General features: G+C 50.1%; 1 protein-coding gene across 4 annotated transcripts; it reads left to right on the plus strand.

Annotated features, from left to right (window-relative positions):
- Nucleotides 1-616: 616 nt before the first annotated feature.
- On the plus strand, nt 617-19,848 carry CCDC134 (coiled-coil domain containing 134). 4 transcript variants are annotated; one of them, XM_037882750.2, is made up of 7 exons: nt 617-774; nt 11,385-11,497; nt 13,612-13,733; nt 14,170-14,254; nt 15,884-16,065; nt 16,308-16,379; nt 17,429-19,848. In XM_037882750.2, the coding sequence occupies exons 1-7, from the start codon at nt 641-643 to the stop codon at nt 17,552-17,554; spliced, it is 834 nt and encodes a 277-aa protein (XP_037738678.1). In that variant the 5' UTR covers nt 617-640; the 3' UTR covers nt 17,555-19,848. The 4 variants fall into 4 exon arrangements, with proteins under 4 accessions (XP_037738678.1, XP_037738682.1, XP_037738692.1 ...); XM_037882754.2 differs by having other exon boundaries at nt 630-774; nt 17,711-19,848; XM_037882764.2 differs by lacking the exon at nt 617-774 and adding an exon at nt 884-1,102.

Genomic DNA, 19,848 nt, shown 5'->3' on the forward strand with positions numbered 1-19,848 from the left:
GCTACTCTGAAACCTTTGAATATGCAGCACATACTCCTCTGCCCCGGAAATGCAGCCCTTGCTGCGCTGGCATCCTATTGCACGTTTGTGTCAGTGAGATTACCGTGTATGTGTGTGCTAGGGTGAGCAGACATCAAGTATGTAAAATCGGGAGGGGAGGGTAATCGGGTCCTACACAGTGCTTAATTTCTGCTGGGGCAGCCCTGGCACCTCTAGGCTTTGCAGTTCAGGGCCCAAGCACCTCTGGGTTTGCCCAGTCAGGTATGAAAGTAAAAAACTTGCTTGAGCCCCAGCCCCGCTTTCATTACACATGAAGCACCGATCCTGTATAAGACAAAGCCCCTATAATCCGGATGATCCTTTTCAAAGCGGGACGTCTGGCCCGTCTCTGGGTGTGCGCGACACCCAAGCGCGGCCCGGATCCAGCGGCCGGCGTGGCCCCCAGGCTGAAGCCCACACGGCGGCTGGGCTCAGTTCTGCTGGGCGCAAGCGGCGCAGTGACAGCGGGGCCCAAGACAGCGCCCTGCCCTGCCACCTGCCGGCCCGCCCCGGCCCGCGGCGCCCGGCGCAGCCCGCGGGCCCCGCACCGAGCCGGCTGGCGGGGCCGGCGGGCTCAGGAAGTGACATCGCCGAGCGGTGCATGCTGGACCCTTCTCCGCACAGCCCGCCCCCGGGGGCAGAAGAAGAAGCGCGGCGGCGGCGGCGGCATGGCAGCCCGGTGGCAGTGAGCGGCGGCGGCGGCCCCGCAGGCTGGAGCCTCCCCGGCGGCGGCAGGTGCGATCGCGGCGGAGCCCGGTCCCGGGGGAGCGCGGGGCCGAGCGCTGCCCGCACGTGCCGGGCGCGGGGCCGGCTGCTCAGCACCGGCCGGGGCGGGGCGAGAGGGCGGCGCGGCACCGCGGCCAGCCCCGCAGGGTGCAGCGGCACCAGCCCCGGGGGGGCTCGTCGCGCTCTCGTGGGCAGGGGGGGAGACGGGAACGTGGCTTTCCGCCGTCGCCCGCTCTCCTGCGGCCCTGCGCCAGCCCCGCCGCGCTTCTCCGACAGAAATCGCCTGCTTCACAAGCCACCTGTTCCTTCCAGGGGGCACCCGCCGCAAGTTCCCGTGGTGGGTCATCCCTGGCTTGTGCTTCATGGCTAGGCACGGAGGGGGTTAAAGGAGAGGAGGGGGCGGATGGCTGGCGAGTGGTGGTAGCCGAACTCAGGTTGGCCACAAGGCAATACCCCCCCACCCCCCCCACTAAACTAGGTAATGCAAGAGGAAGTGTGGTGTGCAGGGAACTATTTTGGGATCAAGCTATTAAAATGCAAGCACATAACTGGGCTAGATGGTCTTCTCCATGTCGCTTAGAGCATCTTTCATTGAAGTATCTCAGAGTGCTTCATAAACCAGCCTCACAGCACCCGGTGTGGCAGCTATGTTGTTATACCCATTTTAAGATAGGTAAACTGTAGCACAGGTAAGTTGAGTGACCCCTTGTCTCCTCCCCCCCGCCTCCCCCCATAGTCCTGCAGGCCATGAGTCATAGCAGAGCTAAGCATAGACCTAGTGCTTAATTTTGGAATGAAAGAGGTTTCTGACTCAAGCAATTAGGTGCCAAGGCTCAAGAAATTTTTTTACTTTCATAACTGACAGGGCAAACCCAGAGGTGCCAGGTCTATGAACTGCCAAGCCTAGAGGCACTGGAGCTCAGCCCTGGCGCAAATTAAGCACTGCCTAGATCCCCATTGTTTTTCAGTTCCTTGCTCACAATACTTAATTGAGCAGTCTGGCCCGTACCTGGTACAGTTTTGTTTCTGCCTAAGAGGGTAATTTTCTGACGAGATGTTAGTCTGATATGTTGTGTGCAAAAAATGGTGTCCTATTTATAACTATGGAAAAGATTGTGATGTTGGATCAGCCCAGTGACCTTGCTGATCTATTATCCTGTGTCTCCAATATCAGCCAAATCTAGATGTTTCAGAGGAAGGCTTAAACTCCCCATAATGCCTCTGATTTTGCATTATTACAAAGGAGGAAGCTTGTTTCTGACCTCATACACCCGCCTCTGAAGGTCTGCTTCTCGGCATCTCTCAGGAGTAGAGTAGTGAAAGAAAAAGACTTGAGGGACCAAAGGCCACCGGATCTCCTCTCCCCCCCCCCCCAACTCCAACAGATGATCTCTGCTGAATGCTCCATAGAAAGGTGGAATTCACATGGGTTGTTTGTGATGCTTTAATTCATGTCTGTAAATCGCTTTGATCTTTCCTGCAGTTACTCTTCAATGTATCCCAATAGATAATCCCTCTATCATGCTTAGGAGAGGTAATTTTCTTTCCCCTTTTTCCAGTGTTGGAAGCATATCACTTTTATAAAAGGCTCTGTTGCTGTCAAACACTGAAATTTTCTGAATCTCTCCTTCACACTCACACAGGGCACCTATCCTCATATCATATATGTGCTGGACAACAATTACAGGGAGTATGCGCATTCCCTAAAGGCACTCTCTCCTATATGACATCATGGTCTCATTCCCCTCCTCCCCCTCTGCTCTTATGCTCTTGTTCTAGTCAATAAAAAGCAGTCCTTAAAAAGGACAGAGATACCTTTCAAGATGGGAGGGAGGGAGGAGGGATAGCTCAGTGGTTTGAGCATTGGCCTGCTAAACCCAGGGTTGTGAGTTCAATCATTGAGGGGGACATTTAGGGATCTGGGGCAAACATTGGGGATTAGTCCTGCTTTGAGCAGGGGGTTGGACTAAATGACCTCCTGAGGTCCCTTCCAACCCTGATATTCTATGATTTTTCACAGCCTGCATTGTGACAGAATTATGTCCTACTTGTGTGATGCTTGCTGTTCTGTAATTGATGTGTGGATGACAATCAGACGGTTGGGTTTTTCAGAAAGCTGCTGGGGCAATGAGAGCTAATCCAATTTCCACACTATTACCACCCTGTGTGATAAAGACTGGATCCCGCAGTGCTTAAAGGGAAGCTCTATGGTTCAACCGTACCACACATGAGCCTTTTAAGGTGCTGCTGATTTCCCTCAAGTGAACACAAGCCACTAAAATTAAATATGCTGGGGTCGGATCCGTAGCTGGTGTAAATCATTGTGGCTCCAGTGACTTCAATAGGAGTGATGCCAATTAACACCATGTGATGATCTGCTCCAGAATATTTAATCTATCTAATCTGCATTTTTAAGGGATCACTGAGGTAATTGTATTTAAATATTTCATACCTGCATTATTAATAATCATAGAATATCAGTGTTGGAAGGGACCTCAGGAGATCATCTAGTCCAACCCCCTGCTCTCTTATGCTGTGCAGATGTAAAGAAGTGGGAATATCTTGTTGTTTCCACCACTGATGCTGTTTGTTTTTTACATTTCGTTCAGCTCGGACGAGGCACCTAAATGGATCCATTTCGCTAAAGAGGCTTGTGGTTAAAGCAGAGGGCTAGCCAGAGACTTCTGACGATTCCAGGCACTGCTTTGCCACAGACTCTCTGTAGACCTGGGGCGAGTGACTTAATTTCTCTGCCCAGTTCTCTGTATGTGTGTGTGTGTGTGTTTTAAATTCAAATGGAGATAATGATACATCTCTACCTCCTGGGGTTGTTGTGAGAATAAATCCCTAACTGCTTGTGAGGAGCTCAGATACCAAGGTGACAAGAAGTCTGTAGATTACAGATTTTTTTTCTCATGCACTAGCCAGATGCTCTAGATTTTGAGTTACTGCAGGAGAATATTTAAAGTTTACTGCCCTCCCCCCCCAATTGAATTGAAAATGGTAGCCATTCACAAAGCCAGACTATTCATACTGGCTTTTTAAACACAATCTAAATTGGGAGATTCAAGCAACCAGTTCAGACAAATGGATTTTCTGCTGGACAGAGCTGGCAGAGAATATTCGTGGCAACTGCTTCCCATCTGCAACATCACAGGCCTTTGCTTCCCAACCTTCTCTCTGCCTGAGGCTGCGGCAACAGCTCTGCTTCAGCAAAGATTGTTTCAGTGGGAGGTGGGGAATGTGTATTTCAAATTTCTCCTTCTCATCTGATCCCTAAGATGGTGAAGACTGAGGCAGGGATTCCAGCTTCCAAGGGGAGTTTTTTCCCTAGACAAAACACAAAAGAGCATCACCTGAAAATTTCCACCCCAAGCCCTGTAAACCAGTGGCCTGGTCTGGGTGGGAAACATGTCCACAGAATTCTAGCAGTCTTGAAACGCAGGTCAGCTAATGTGATTTTAAAGCCCCTTGGAAGTGCAGGGTGAATCATGCTACAGGTGGGCTAAACCATTTTCAGAGCCTGCTGAAGATAGCGGCTCAGTACAAATGGTCCAGATCACCTGGAGCCTGGTCTACAATACAGCTCCATAGATTCCAAGGTCGGAAGGGACCATTGTGATCATCTAGTCCTACCTCATGTATAGGACAGGCCATAAAAATTCTCCAAAACAATTTCTAGAGCAGATTTTTTAGAAAAGCATAAAATCTTGATTTAAGATGACCAGTGGTGAAGAATCCATCACAACCCTTGTGTAATGAGGTCAGCACCCACCTCTCATGAGCACCCCCTCTGGTTGGCTGTATCCACATTTTTTAAACCAATCCCAGCTCTGGGTAGGCCATACCCCCAGGGCTACCTCCCTGGAAGTAATGGTTTTGCCTTCTCAGTCTGTTTTGGCCCTAGTCTTCAGCTGGGCCTCCTGAGAGTTCAGTCCCCTTCTGGGGTTTTATTGATATCCAATTGTAGGCCCTTCCCCAGTGGCCGGTGGAGGGGGTGGGCAGCCTTCACCCATGCCTTACCCTTAGCTCAGGGCATTTCTAAGCTCAGGACCAGTAGCCAGCCAGGAGCTCTTCCTTGCTTCCCCGGACCCTACTAGCACTGGGCTGTCCATTGTGCTGTAGTTCCCTCAGCCATCCACACTCTTCCAACTCTAGCAAGGAACTACTCTGTCTCTGGCTGCTCTGTAGCTCCTTTTTATAGGACCCTCCTGGACCCTGATTGGCTGCTTCCCCTGCAGCCACTCTAGCCTGCTTCGAGGACCTGGGACGAGTGTGGCAAGACCATGAGGCCTCCAGCCTGGTCCACCCCGTCACATCTTGGTAGATTGTTCCAATGGTTAACTACTCTCACTGTTAAAAATTTACAGCTTATTTACAGCCTGAATTTGTCTCACTTCAGCTTCCAGCCATTGGATTGTGTTATACTTTTCTCTGTTAGACAGAAGAGCCTGTTATTAAATATTTTTTCCCCATGTAGGTACTTATAGATGGCAATTAAGTCATCCCTTAATCTTCTCTTTCTTAAGATAAATAGATTGAGTCTATCTATGAGTGAGTCTATCACTATATAAGACGTTTTCTAATCCTTTAACAATTCTCGTAGCTCTTCTCAGAACCCTCTCCAATTTATCAACATCCTTCTTGAATTGTGAACACCAAAACTGTACACAGTATTCTACTCTAAATCGAGATTCCCGTTTATGCATCCTCGGATCGCATTACCTCTTTTGGCCACAGCATCATACTGGGAGGTGATACCCAGTTGATTATCCACCATGATCCCCAAAACTTTTTCAGAGTCACTGCTTCCCAGGATGGAGTCCCCCATCATGTCGCTATAGCCTACATTCTTTGTTTCTAGATGTGTACATTTACATTTAGCCATATAAAAATGCCTATTGTTTGCTTGTGGCCAGTTTACCAAGCAATCCGGATTGCTCTGTATCAATGACCTGTCCTCTTCGTTATTCACCACTCCCTCAATTTTTGTGTTATCTGCAAATTTGTCAGTGATGATTTTATGTTTTCTTGCAGGTCACTTATACAAATGTTAAATAGCATAGAGCCAAGAACTGATCTCTGCAAAACCCTACTAGAAACACACCTTCTCATTGATGATTCCCCATTTACAGTTATATTTTGAGACTCATTGATTATCCAGATTTTAATCCATTGAATGTTTGCCATGTTAATTTTATATTGTTCTAGTTTTTCTTCAGAATGCCACATGGTATCAAGTCAAAAACTTTATAAAAGTCTAAGTATATTATATCAACACTATTTTAATCTTTATCATCCAAACTTGTAATCTCATTAAAAAATATATCAAGTTTGTTTGACAGGATATATTTTCCATAAACCTGTGTTGATTGTCATTAATAATATTGCCCTCCTTTAATTCTTTGAGTCCTGAATCAGCTGCTCCACTATCTTGCCTGGATTGATGTCAGAAAGACAGACCTATAATTACATGGGTCATCCTGTTTACCCTTTTAAAATATTGGCACATTAGCTTTCTTCCAGTCTTCTGAAACTTCCCCAGTATTCCAAGCCTTATTGGAAAAATCAACATTAACAGTCCAGTGAGGTCCTCAGCCAGCTCTTTTAAAACTGTTGGATGCAAGTTATCCAGACCTGCTGATATAAAAAAGTTTAACTTTAATAACTGCTGTTTAACATCCTCCTGAGATACTAGTGGAAAGGAAAGAGTGTTATCATCACCATGATGAGATTATATCATCTGCTTTTTTTTCCCAAATACAGAACAGAAATATTTATTGAAGACTTCTGCCTCTTCTGTAGTGTTATTGATAATTCTACCAGTTCTATCTAGGAATGGACCAATAGCATTATTAGGATTCTTTTTGTTCCTAATATACTTTAAAAACTCCTTATTGTCCTCAATTCTACATAGAGTTCTCCTTGTGTCCCTTTGCTTCCCTTATCAATTTTCTACAATTCTTAGCTTTTGATTTATATTAATTACTATTCAACTTCCTTTTTCTTCCATTTGTGATCTCTTATTTTTTAAATTTTTTATAGCTGCCTTTGCTTCCCCTCTAAACTAGGTCGATTTTTAAACTAATACGGCCTTCCTCCTCAGTTGTGGCTTTTTGGGCATCTAGTAAAGTATACTTAAACAATTCCCAATTATCATTCATATTTTTCTGATTAAATTCTTCCTCTCAGCTGATTTGGCTCATGACAAAGTTTTCAGCTTTGTGAAACTGGCCACTTTTAACACTGATTTAGTGAGCCAATTTTAGAACCTGTTAGAATTGGGGGGGGAGGGCGATAAATTCCTCCCCCCCCAATTGGGTGAGGAGAGCTGGGCTGGGGCTGGGAGGAGGGCTCACGCTTTGGTGAACAAGGTAAATTCATTTCTCTGCTGCCTTGGTAAAGACAAAAATTAGCGACACCTGACCGGCCCCTCCGCTGTCTTCCACATCATTGCAAGAGACGTTTTCTCATTGCGTTTTTCTTCTGATTCTTTTACCTCGGGGAGACAAGACGGCACAGCGGACTGCAGTGAGCTCGCTCCCTGTCTAATGCAGCTTCCCCTCCCGCCTGTCCCCTTCTCCCCCCACACACACAATACAGCCTCAGTGGCTTTTGAATGGGAGGCTTAATGGGCTGAAGCTGTTTGGAGGCTTTTGAGCTCACACTCTTGTTAAGGGCAGTGAGCAGCTCCAGCTTTCGTCAGCTTCTCTGAGGGCTGGTCCCTGCTATGAAATGTAACAGTGTCTCAGTGCAGCTGTTGGCAGGCTTGTTAGCCGACCTGGGGCTGAGGGCATGTAGACAAGTTCAGCCCCGGGTCCATGAATGTCATAGCCGACAGCCATGTTCAGGCACAGCTACGTTGTGCGCTGGAGACCTGCCCAAATGCTCTGACTCTTCTGAGGCTCTCGTGTCATTTTGTTTCTCTGGGCAGGCGAAATTAGAGTCTCTGCTACAGGATCAGCAGGACTTCAACCTACTCAAGCAAGTAACCTCCCCCGTTGGCAGTGCCGCTCCCTAGTCCTGGCTGATGCACACTTATCTGACTCAGTAGGGTCTGGTCTGGGTGGATCTGGGCTCTTGTAGTCTCATCTTCGCAGGAGAATTGAACCTGAGCAGTGGGATCACAGCAGTGCGAACTGTAACTGCGTAATATGTCCCCACTAGCCTCCTATTTCACCGGACCAGTGTGATGAGGCTGGGCAATTCGGCCTCTGGCTCCCTGCTTCTCTCCCCCGCGTTGTTTCTCCCCTCAGCTGATGAGTTGCTCCCAGTCCCCATCAACTCCTCTGTTACCTATGTCTGCATCTGCTTACATCTCTCCCCGGCAGTGCTGTGGGTTCAGCACAGATGGCTCTCCACTGCCCCAGAGAGGGCTGCTGCACACTCTCTCTTTCCCTGTCCTCCCTTCAGCCAGCCAGTGCCTCTTCAGACTCTGCCCCACGTAAAAGGAGTCTGTGGTTTTGGAGACCCTTGTGAGGAAACAGTCACCACAGGCTCTGCCCAAGACTTCTCAGCAGCAGGAGGAGGAGGGCCCAGCAGAGCCACATTGGGCAGCAGAACAGAGCAGTTACAGGCAGGAATTCTTCCCATCCCCTTTCCAGAGAGCTGCTGGCAGCCTGGTCGTTCCCTGTACTGTCTGGGCCGGGAGCTCCCAATGGACTGACTAGCTGACTCCAGCTGCCACAGACCTTTCCCCCCAGATCCCTCTGACATCTCAGCCGTCGTCAGTCTGCTCCTTATGGTTGTAGCATCACATGGGACCAGACAAGGATGTTGGCTAAGGACACACATAGAGTCGCACACACACAGGTGTCTGGATCCCAATGACAGCTGATGATCTTTCAGTCCACAGGCTGTTCCTTTTCCTCCGATCCAAAACCATTAAGGAGAATCAGAGACTGAGCAGCTGCCTCTGGCTTGGTGGAAGTTGCGTCTACTTATCCCAGCTCTGCTTTGGCCGTTGCTCTCATTTGCAGGAGGCTCTGCAAATGCTCTGTTTGAGCCCATAGCTCAGTGGTTTGAGCATTGGCCTGCTAAACCCAGGGTTGTGAGTTCAATCCTTGAGGGGGCCATTTAGGGATTGGGGCAAAAATTGGGGATTGGTCCTGCTTTGAGCAGGGGGTTGGACTAGATGACCTCCTGAGGTCCCTTCCAACCCTGATATTCTATGATCTCCATTGTAAATTTTTCACAAGGACTGGCCTCTTTGTTGGGTGTTGCACAGTATTGTGCCTAAAGCAGTACATCTACTTTTCACTGAGACCAGAACATATCTCCTTGCAGCCTTTGCTCAGCTCCTAAATTGGAGAGGGCCCAGGACATTCTCAGGATTTGTGGAGAAAGCACCTTACATTTTATGATACTGGATGTGATCACATTGATACTTTAACTCCTGCAAGTGCTGCCCTTGGCCATAGAGGTCTCGGAAATATAGCAAAAAGCCTGTATTTGATTGCAGCCTTCAGTTTGTCAGCTCTGTAACTCTCCCTCATGCAGCGCTCAGCGTCTCTAAACCTGGTAGTCTGGCGTGGTGGGACTCCGACTCCTAAGGGAGAGAGGTTTACCTAACGATTCATGTTCTGGGATTTGCAGCTACCAGTGCAGATCCCCTGTCTCAGTTGGATAAATTACCTATTCGGAAAGAATTGACGTGCAGTGTTTGTTACATTGCAATAAAAAGTAATGTTCCTACCCGTGTTCTTTTCCCTTGGATAAGCAGAATACACTCTTGAGAGTGCTCTCAATCCCAGCACCTGAATAACCAGGGACTGTTTTTCTTTGTATGCCTTAGCTATCCTGATATGTGCCAAGAAATCTGTGCCTGGAGAGAAGGCTCTTGCTGACTTATATGTGGACCTCTCTGACCCTCCTTGATGTCTCTCTCATTCCCCACCTGAGGGATTACTTTAAATCTGGCACTCCAGGCAGGACCACTTCTACCTGATATGGTAGCGTTCTCTTTTCTTGTTCAGGGACTGGATCCCCCAGGCATAACAAGTTCTGTTACGCAGCTCCTACAGTGCCTGTCTTTACTTATCACATACACTAGTGCAGTGGTTCTCAACCAGGGGTCTGTGGCCCCCTGCTCATCCACGAGCTGTTTTCAGAGGGGCTGCAGGGGCCATGGCTGAAGCCTGGAGTCCTGTCGCCCCCTGTGGGGCTAAATCCAGGAGCCGCGGGGAGGAAGCCCGGAGCCATGAGCCCCAGCGTCCCCCACAGGGCTGAAGCCAGGAGCTGCAGGTCTTAAACTGAGCCCCAGCGCCCCCTGAAGGGCTAAAGCCACAAGTCCCGGCGCCCCCCACGGGGCTGAAGCCAGGAGCCATGGCACTCCCTGTAGGCCCGAAGCCGGAGACCATGGGCAGAGTTGCAAGGGGGGGGTGTCTTGGGGGACATCACCCCCCACTCCAGACTTGTCCAGAGTGCGGCAGTCCCGAGGATGTCTCCCCCCCCCCATCCCCTACACACACACATCTCCTCTCCTGCAGTCCCCCTACACTCTGTCCCCTGGCCAGGTTGGAGGCTTGAGTTGGGTAGTGCGGGGCAGCTGCTGCTTTGGCTGGTGCCACGGAGCGGGAAGCTGCAGCATTCCCCATCTCCTGCTGCTGCTGCTCACCTGAGTTGTGGCTGCTCCTCAGCTCCCAGCCCCCTTTGACTTCTCGGGCTGCTGGTAAGACCCGCCTGGGTGGGGGTCCTGGCTCCAGGGCCAGCAGAGCCCTCGGGGAGCAGCAACTGCAACGAGGTGTGCCCGCCCCAGCACACAGCTCCAGCTACTCCTCTCCCTGCTCCCTCGGCTACATGCCTCACTGCACCCAGCTCCTAGCTACCCCCTGCCTGCACACAGCTCTGAGCTGTCCTGCTCTCTGAGCTTCCCCCCGCCTGCACACAGCTCCTAGCAGTGCTACCCCTCTCCCTGCACCCTGAGCAGTTTTCAAACTTTTTGAGCTGAGTCCCCCCTGCTTTGAATTATAATTGTTGGTTGTGCCTCCCTACCCCCCAGCCCTGCTCAGGCAATTAAGTGGGGAGGATCCTAACAGGACTGCTTAGATAATACCCCCAAGGAGCTAATGCTAAGGCAGGAACGGGAGTGAGCCTGCAGTGAAATACAGAACTGTTTGGGCTGGAAGTTCGGAAGAAGTTTGTAAGAGAGTGATTTTAGGCAGTAGCATAGAATATGGTTGCTAAAGGCAAGTTTGAAGAGTAGGTTGAACTGAGTTCAGACTTCAATGGGAATAACCGGATTTGCTGAAGGGGGTCAGAGCCCGGTCCCATCTAGTCTGATATCCCTGTCTCTTGTGCTGGGCAGTCTTAGGCTCCTGATGGATCTTGGCCACCATCCTGCTTCTGCCAGTGACTATTGGATGAAATATAAGAGAAAGTGGCAGCCCTGCCTCCCCCTATTAATGCACCTGTTGTGCAGTGGGGAGACGACAGGGAAATGGATAGAAGACTGTTCGGAAAGGAGCCTCTTCAACGAGAACCCCTGGTGTCTGTCCTGGGGATGCTCTTTGGCCCCGGATGTCAAAGGGTTGTGTGGCATGTGGCGCTGGGATGTGTGGGGCGGTTTGTACATCTTATCCAGCTCATGAAGTCTTTGTTGTTGTTTTGTTCTGATCCAGGACTTCAAACATGGATCTGTTCCGGGTCTGCACCTTTCTCTTCATGCTGATGTTGTCCAGGGGCAGCTCTTCGGACCCAGAGAAACAGAGCATAGACTCTGGGTTGGAAATCTGTATCCTTCTCTCCAGGCCTGCACTTGGGCTGTGAGTGAGGGCGGGCCGGGGGAGAACTGCAGGAGCAGTTGACAGGTATTAGAAGGATTAAACACTGAAGAGGGAGAGGAGTTATTGAGGGGGCCTCAGGGTTATAATTACGGACAATGACGTAAAAGTGAACTAAGGAAAATGCAGACTGAATATTGGGAACTGTTTCTTCACAGTGAGATCTAACACACTGGGGAAGAGTCCCCAGGGGCAGTGATGGGAACTCTATTAACTGAGTCAGGTAGAGCTGGGCTGAGAAAAGGAATTGCAAAGACCAGTCCTGTGTTAGCCAGGCAATAGGTGATGAACTACATGACCTTCTGGCTCATTTCTGACTCTGATTTCTCTGATTATGTGATAGCATCAGAACTGCTGAGCTGCCACATCTTTGCTCTTCTGTAGGGAGGATTTATCTAGGCTCCGTAGTTTGCTTATATAAGACCCATTTCGCTTCATTCTTTTATCATTGGTGAGCACAGAGGCAGATTCTCAGCTTGGCGTGGAGTAGGTACAGATTGTTTTCTAGACAAGGGTTTGAGCCACAGTGTGGTGACCTGTCCTGTGCTCCCAGGAAGAAAAGCAGAGTGACCTGTAATACACTTTCTCTCCCTGCTTCCAAATTCCTCAGTGAGATTCTTGCAGGAATTGTCAGGGTTTGTCCTGTCTTAGTCCATATGCATTCTCCAAAAATAATCCAAAATCTCCCAAATGTCTGGGATCGAAGCCAAAAGGTTCTATTCCTTCCAGGTCGTAGAGATCAGCCGGGTACCAATCAGCATGCACCACACAGTCGTGATCAATGGCTTCTTCAGCTGGGAAAGTGACTGAACTTTTCAGCCAGATCATGCATTGGTGTAGCTTGGTGCTGCTCCATTGACTTCCCTGGAGCTATGCCAGCATACACCAGCTGAGGACCTGGACTTTACTTCTCTCTTTGTAACTTGGGGGAATCACACTGGAGTGTGACAATCTGGAGTGCTGTCCTTTAAGTGAACCCTCAAGGAACCAGTAAAAATAGTTGCCTAGTTGAAGTGACTTTTAGCTTAAAACTTTAATCAAGTTACACTAAGAATGCATGGGGCTATCTCACCGTGATTGCCTGACACTCCTGCTATTGGCGAGGGGCTGCTTTGTACATGGTTTCACTCGGCATGGTCTATTTCTCTTCTGTGTTTATCATTCTTACTGGGCATCAGCAGCTGACATGAATCCTTCCTCCCCTGGTGAAGGGTTAATCAGATTGGCATTGCAGGATGCTCAAAGCCCCCCGGTGTATTACAGGAGAGGTTGGGAATTGACATGAGTTCAGAGTGGCTGTTCCCAGACTGCCAGTCATGTCAGTGGGTTGTAAATGTTAAGCTCGATATAAGTGCTTAGTATTTATTAAATGCCCCAAGGGGGCTGTTGGCAGATGTCTGTGTTGCAGGGTTGTTAAAACCTGCTCCTGTTTCCCATCTCTGAACTGCTGGAGCGGATAGGCTCAGTCACTTACACCCTGCCCTCAGACACCATGGAGGCCCCATAAATGATTGGTTGTACTGGCCTGGGTGGTCTCTCTTCTGGAGCGCTGCATGGGTCAGTGCATCTCAGCTGGAAACGGTTGAGTTTGGAGTTGTGGGAGGGAAAAACTGTTACAAGCCCGTAAAATGAGATCGTGGGGCCGAGCCCAGCTCTGGGAAAGAGGGAGGTGGCCTGTCTGTGGAGACTTCAGGGTGGGGGGTTTCTAAGGGTATATCTACACTACCTTTGGGAGCGAACCTCCCATCCCAGGTCCACAAACGTGTGCCGGCAGGGCTCGTGCTAGTGCGATAAACATAGCTGCGTAGACGCTAGGGTGATGTTGCAGCTCAGGCTCTCGAGCCTAGGGGGGCGGGGAGGTTCTGCACAGCTATTTTGAGGACAATAACGCGAGCCCTGCCAACACAAGCGTGTGCGCCCGGGCTGAGAGGCTCGATCCCACCCAGATGCAGTGTAGACATAACCTCAGAGGCCCCAATGTTGGACGCTGCAGTGCCATCAGGAGGCAGGACCTGGTCCAGCAGTGAAGTCTGGGCAGTGGGCATGATCCTTGACAGAGCTGCAGATAAGAAGCTGTTTGAGGTGAAGCGCAAGGACCAGATGAACGCACTGAAGAACCTGATTGAGCTCAATGATGTGAACCAACAATATAAAATCATCGACATCATGCTCAAGGGACTCTTCAAAGTGAGCGTCACCCACTAACTGCCGCCCCCATCCCTCCTCCGGGGCTTTGGGTGCTCTTTGGGAGCCCTCCCACCAATGGCTGAGCAGGGAAGGCTCACAGTACAACTTACCTTTATCCCATGTTCCTGAGGGTGTGTCCCAGCCCAGACCACCACCATGGGAACGTGACAACGGGGGGAGAAGAAGGGGGTTGATAAGAGTGAGCAGTGGGGTTGGGAACTGGACCCAAGGTCACTATGGGCACAAGAGCGCGGGGCTATGTTTTAAAACAGGGTGGGAGAGTTGGGGCAGACTGCACCACCGAGCTGCTGCAGCAGCAAAAAGGAGGAGGGGGTGTGAGACGAGGCTGGAGCTGGCAGGATGCTTGCGGCAGGCAGGAGAAAGATGAGATCTGGGAAGCAGATGGATTCACTGAGTTCATTTTCTGAATGTTCAGGTGCTGGAGGACTCCCGAGCGGTCCTTATAGCCGCAGATGTGCCTCCAGATGGGCCCTTCCCTCAGGATGAGAAGCTAAAGGATGGTAGGACTTCCTCTCTTTTTAGTCCCAGTTTCCGCTTCCAATGCTCTTTCATACTTCTCTCTCCCTCTCATTTGCCATTTCAGTTGGGCTCAGTGCAGCGGTAATGAGGGAAATTCGATAGCCTGTGTTGTGCAGGAGGTTTGACTAGATGATCTAATGGTCCCTGCTGGCCTTAAAAATCTATGAAACCATTACCGCCTCCCCGGTCAGTCCACATTCGGAACCCTTTCTCATCGACTTGGCTCTTTGTCCTGCTTCCTGCATCGTTGTTGCCAGCATCTAGAAGACCCTAGGATGGGAGTGGAGCCAGGGAACTCTGCCAGTGATCTGTGAAGCAGAACAGAATCTGGGTGTTACTTTTCATCAACCATGCAGAAGAAAGCACTTGGGGTTCTGTCCAGTGTGCTGAAAAGGGAGGACACTGGAGACCAAAACAATTGATTGGACCACCTCATCTGGTATCCTGTCTTCAATGCTGAATGCTTCAGAGGGAGGTGTAAAACCTCCCATAATGCATCTCTTTGTGCAATGCTATACAGAACGTGGAGGAAGAAATTTCTTCCTGACCCCAGCCAATGATTAGTTTATGACCTGAAGCATGAGGATTGAGAGCCCTTACGTTGTAGAGGAACACAAGAACCTCTGTCAATTACCCTCTCTTTAAGCAGTTGCTGGCCGGTAATGGTTTCAGAAGAGAAAATCACTCCAAGGATGGAGGCTAGGGAGAGTTGTATTTTACCCTGTCCCCAGCCTATGGGCCAGTGTCTGTGATGGCTGGAGGGTTGACTTATGCGGGAAACAAAGACCATCAGACAACGCCCACCCAGAGAGAGATGCACAGATTGGTATCTGAGGGATGAATTCAGCCCTGTGGGATGACTAAATTGTCTTTAAGAATTTGGTTAAATGATGGCAAAGGGGGTGGGGGGACTATGCAAACCTTCTATAGTACCTGTAGGCTGTAAACAGCAAGCAAGAGAGAAAATGAACCAACGGGGTTTATAACTCTGACTTAAAAGCAAGAAATTAACCAAGGGAAAAGTTGGGCTGAGTATAAAAACCCATTTCCTAACACCTAGGTCTATTATACAGGAGAGCACTCTCCCAAGGGGAACGAGTGCTGGAGGCCACGTCACTTAAGTTATTTAAAACTAGACTAGACGAGGCCCCTGGAGTTAGTAGCGTAAGGAATAATCCTGCATTGGCCAGGTCTGAGGAGGGCAGAGAAGATCTTGCCTGCTGGGGATCTTCCATCCCTCGTCTCTGTCAGTAGGAAAGTGCGCAGTCTTGTGCTGTGCTTATTAGCACCCTGCTGAGCCAGACCCAGCCAGGGTGCCCGCTCATTGGGACGTCTGCTGACTGGAGCAGACGTAGACCATTAGAAACCTCCAGTCACCCAGGCTTGCTGTGTTTGAGGGCACATCCTGCATGTCACCACTTAAACTGGGACTGCCATGGAATCTTTTTGGCAACTTGAGAGGAGGGCTTTCCCTCTGGCCTGGCCACGCAAGTAGGGGCCACACCGAGAGTTTCTTGGCTGGAAGGCGATCTCTGCTGGCTTACATGCAGTAGGAAGTGGACAGTGAAGCAAGACCCTCTGCTGACTGTCCCTATGACTCTGCTCCCTAGCCTATTCCCACGTGCTGGAGAACACGGCTTTCTTTGGAGACGTGGTTCTGCGCTTCCCCAAAATCGTCCACCATTACTTTGACCGCAACTCCAACTGGAACAACCTGGTCCGCTGGGGCATCAGCTTCTGCAACCAGACGGGCGTGTTCGATCAGGGACCTCACTCCCAAGTGCTCGGACTGGTAAGGCTCTGTGCTTAATCATCTTGACTCCCGGCATGGCCGGCCCCCCTGGAGGCAGGGGACAGGCCAAATGGAGGGGGAGATGACTGCGGTTATTGGACTGGAGAAATGGGGAGAGAAGTGAGTCGAGAGGGGGAGAGATGGGGTTGGGGGAGAGGGAGGAATAAGAGAGGTAGGGCAAGGCATGGAGCAGTGGGGTGAGAGATGCTGCTCTCTAGCATTGACTTTCTTTTGATGCACAGATGGCTCAGGAGCTGGGAATTAGTGAGAAGTCTCCGGATTACCGGAATCCCTTTAAAACCGACCATTCCGAGGTAAGATAGCAAAGCCACGAGTCAGTCCCTGTGCACGTTTCCTCCTCCACCTTTATCCTGTGCTGAAGGCAGCTGGTTTGGGAATGGAAAGGCCAAATGTTTGGGGCTGTTGATTCCTGGGGTGGGGCAGGATTCTAAGCTTACGCCAAGCCATTTGTGTTGTCCATGATGGTGGCACCATTTGGTGAGCAGTCTGATCCTGCCCTTCCCTTCTCCTCCCTCCCAACCCACGGAGCAGTGCCAGCGACTCCTCCCTACAGGCTCTCAATGCTCCAACTCCAGAGAGTGAATTCCTTTTGCTGCTGAATGCGTGAGATGGACGGCAGTATGGGAAAGGCAGGTCCATGCGCTCTGCCGTTTGCCCTCAAAGGGCTGCGTTCGGGCCTGTCTGTCTGTCCTGTCGGACACAGCTCTTCCCGGAGCCTGGTGCTGTGTCCAGTTTGACTGCTGAGTCCTGGTCTTTCAACACCATCCCCCCGTGGAAAACTCTTCATAGCATTTGGCAGAGAATGATCTCGTGGCAGCAAGGCAAGGAGCCATCCCTGCTGCCTACAGGCCCTGCTGCCCTCACAAACCCACCTCTCTCCCTTCTCTCTGACGGTCCACATTTGGCTCCACCATAGCCTCAGAGTTGTGGGCCCCTTCCGCAGTCAGCGTGGCTAGGAGAGTTGGGACGCTGATCTTATGGGAGTGCTTTGGGCAAATCGCTTATTCTCTCTATTCCTGAATGTCCCTATTGGTAAGATGGGGGCAGTCGTACCTGCCTCACAGAATGAATTGGGCCTGATTTGCCTCTTGCTTAGCGTCTGATCTAAAGCCCATGGGAGTCATCAGGAGTCTGTCCATGGGCTTTGGATCACCTGCTTTCTCCACTGACATCAGTAAGGCTACAACTGGCAGAAGGGAGTGGAGACTCTCCCCTCTTTACGGATTAAAAGCCTTAATGAATTAACACTGTAAGGCTTCCCGAGACCGCTGAGGCACTGGGATTGCTTTTCCTGTCTCCACCTGTGCAGCCCGAGGAGCTGAGCTCCTCCTTGCGCTTTCAGTTTTTCCCCAGTGCAGACACGTTCCAGAAGGCCCTGCGAGAGGAGGAGAAACGGAGAAAGAAAGAAGAGAAACGGAAGGAGATCCGCAAGGGGCCCCGCATCTCGCGCTCGCAGTCGGAGTTATAGTGCTGCCTTGCTGCTGAGACCCCTGCTGGCGGGAGATGCCGCGGCTGGAAGCAGAGTGTCCTACTCCCTCAGCAGCCTCAGGAGAAGGCCAGGCGGGTCACCTTTAATTTGTTTAATGGTTTTTGTTTTCCTTTTTTCTGTGGTGTATCGGACAAGGACTGGATTGAATCCTGAGAAGGGACTGGACGCAGATCCTGGATACAGCCCCCCGTGGGAAAGCTCTCCATAGCTATTGGCATACGGAGGGTCCAGCAGAGAACATCCATTGGGTGCATGCACTGTAGGGCTTTCCTGATACTAACAACGAGACTGCATGGAGGCAGGGAGGGATTAGCGTGGTACCCGCCCCCCTGGAACCACAATGCAGGATACAGGGCATAGTTATACTGGGCAGGACTATGTTGCGAGCTGCATAGTTATACCGGTCAGAGGGAAAGCATGGTAGGGTTTGTGGTTAGAGCAGATACCCACAGGCCTTGGGAACCTTCAGTTACTAGAGAAATACAATGTATCATGTATTAAACATGCTCCCTTCCCCCTGGAAATGGGGGGTAGGCGGTGTAACTTAGCGGCTCCAAAGGGGATGGCGCTTTTATATGGTTCAGTTAGCCAGCTAGTCCCTCCCCTGCCACTTATACCAAATCCTGCATTGTTGGAACCTCCATCCACAAATCAGATCTCTCCTTTCTAGATGGCTGTTTTATTAAAGAAACACAATTTAAAAACATCTAAACGGACCATTGGCTGATCTGGATTGGAGAGAGCCAATCGGGGTGAACCCCCACCTATGTAGTGGGAGGCAGCCCACATTCTCAGGGCTGCAGGAGGAAAGGGTTTTTTGGGGGGAGGGGGGACTGGGTGAAGGAGAGGGGGGCTGCTGTGCATGCCAGGACAGACTGAGCAGGCTCCAGAGAGTCTAACGTCACCGTAAGGCCTCCCAGCAAAGGATCTGGAGTAAAGACTCAGCTTGAACTGCCAAAAAAAAAAGACTCCTTATGCCGGTGGCTTGCATGAGCTGAACTTGTGGTTTCTGGTCTCGGCTCAGTTCCTGGCAAACAGGTGCCCACGTGACAACCACCATGGCCACTGTCACTCAGTGGGAACCTCAACAAAAAGACCAAGGATTGAATAAGCTATGGAGGCGGAACTCCTCTTCCCCACCTTCCCCCTAGAGAATCCCACTTGCTCCGGATTAGAGGCACGTTGTTGGGGGATGTGAAGCCCATGCTGTGACTACCTTTACTGTAGTTGTTTTGGGGCTAAAGAGGGGACCTCAGACTCCATGGGTGCCAGTTGGGCACTTTCAATCTCACTAAAGTCACTTAGTGCTTTGGGTTGTGGATTTTTTTAATGACCTTTATTTTGCTGTGTTAAAATGAAAAGCTACCCACCTACTAGATCACCGTGGCAGGATGATCTGCCACTACATAAACAGTGGGAAGAAAGAGAGGTGATGATCATGTGTTCTGTCCAAAATGGATTCTTTCCATTGGACCAAGCAACCGATTGTAGATTTAATCGTCCAGTCAGAGTTATTGCGAGTGCACTATTACTGACCTGCTGCCTTACTGGCTCAGAGTAACAAGGCTTCTCTTTTGCATGTGCAGCTACGCCATACGGACATGTTCTTGTAAGTGTACTAGAAATAAGCTGGTTTCTGACTGATGTTCATTTTAACTGTCATCAGTAAGGTAAAGGTTAGTGATCCAGCCTTGGGCTCAGTGCAGCTAACGCTCTAGTCCAGATCCAGAGCTGGTTGCCAGTTAAATGAATTTGATAGATCTCATCCAAGTCCCCAGTGGACGTTTGCACAGAAGCCAGATTGTGTGGAGGCTTTGTATCAAGTGGTACCCACTGCACAGGGGCTCACGACTGGAACTGCGGGGGATGCTGCAGGTCGGGATTGATGGCCGTTGGCAGAGCTGTGCATGCATAGCTTGTGCAGCATTCGCCTGGCTCCAGCTAGCGCTATCAGCCCCTCGCTGTCTTGAATACGAGAACTGTAATTTACTCTCTCAAGATTTGTTTTTGATGTATTTTCAGTCGCTGATCAAATCACACACACCCCTAGCTCGTTCTTGCTGGGGGATTATCCTGCTGTGGGGAATAAGGGACTCTATCAGGGGACGCTGTAGTCTGACTTGCTGCCTTCAGGCTGTTTTACATGGCCAGAGATGGGAAATGTTGTTTATTTTTAAATGAAGAGCCAGTTACATGTGTTTTGTTCCTTGGACATGCATTGAAAGAGGAAGCCTTTTTTTTTCCTTGAATAAATCAGAATTTTTAAAATCAAA

The sequence above is a fragment of the Chelonia mydas genome, chromosome 1 (assembly GCF_015237465.2).
Source record: "Chelonia mydas isolate rCheMyd1 chromosome 1, rCheMyd1.pri.v2, whole genome shotgun sequence".
In the NCBI taxonomy this organism is placed as follows: domain Eukaryota; kingdom Metazoa; phylum Chordata; order Testudines; family Cheloniidae; genus Chelonia; species Chelonia mydas.

Coding starts and splice junctions, on each gene's coding strand:
- CCDC134 (XM_037882750.2), top strand. CDS start 641: ATGCTGGACCCTTCTCCGCACAGCCCGCCCCCGGGGGCAGAAGAAGAA. Junction 13,734..14,169: donor TGCTCAAGGGACTCTTCAAA/GTGAGCGTCACC, acceptor CTGAATGTTCAG/GTGCTGGAGGACTCCCGAGC. Junction 14,255..15,883: donor GGATGAGAAGCTAAAGGATG/GTAGGACTTCCT, acceptor TCTGCTCCCTAG/CCTATTCCCACGTGCTGGAG.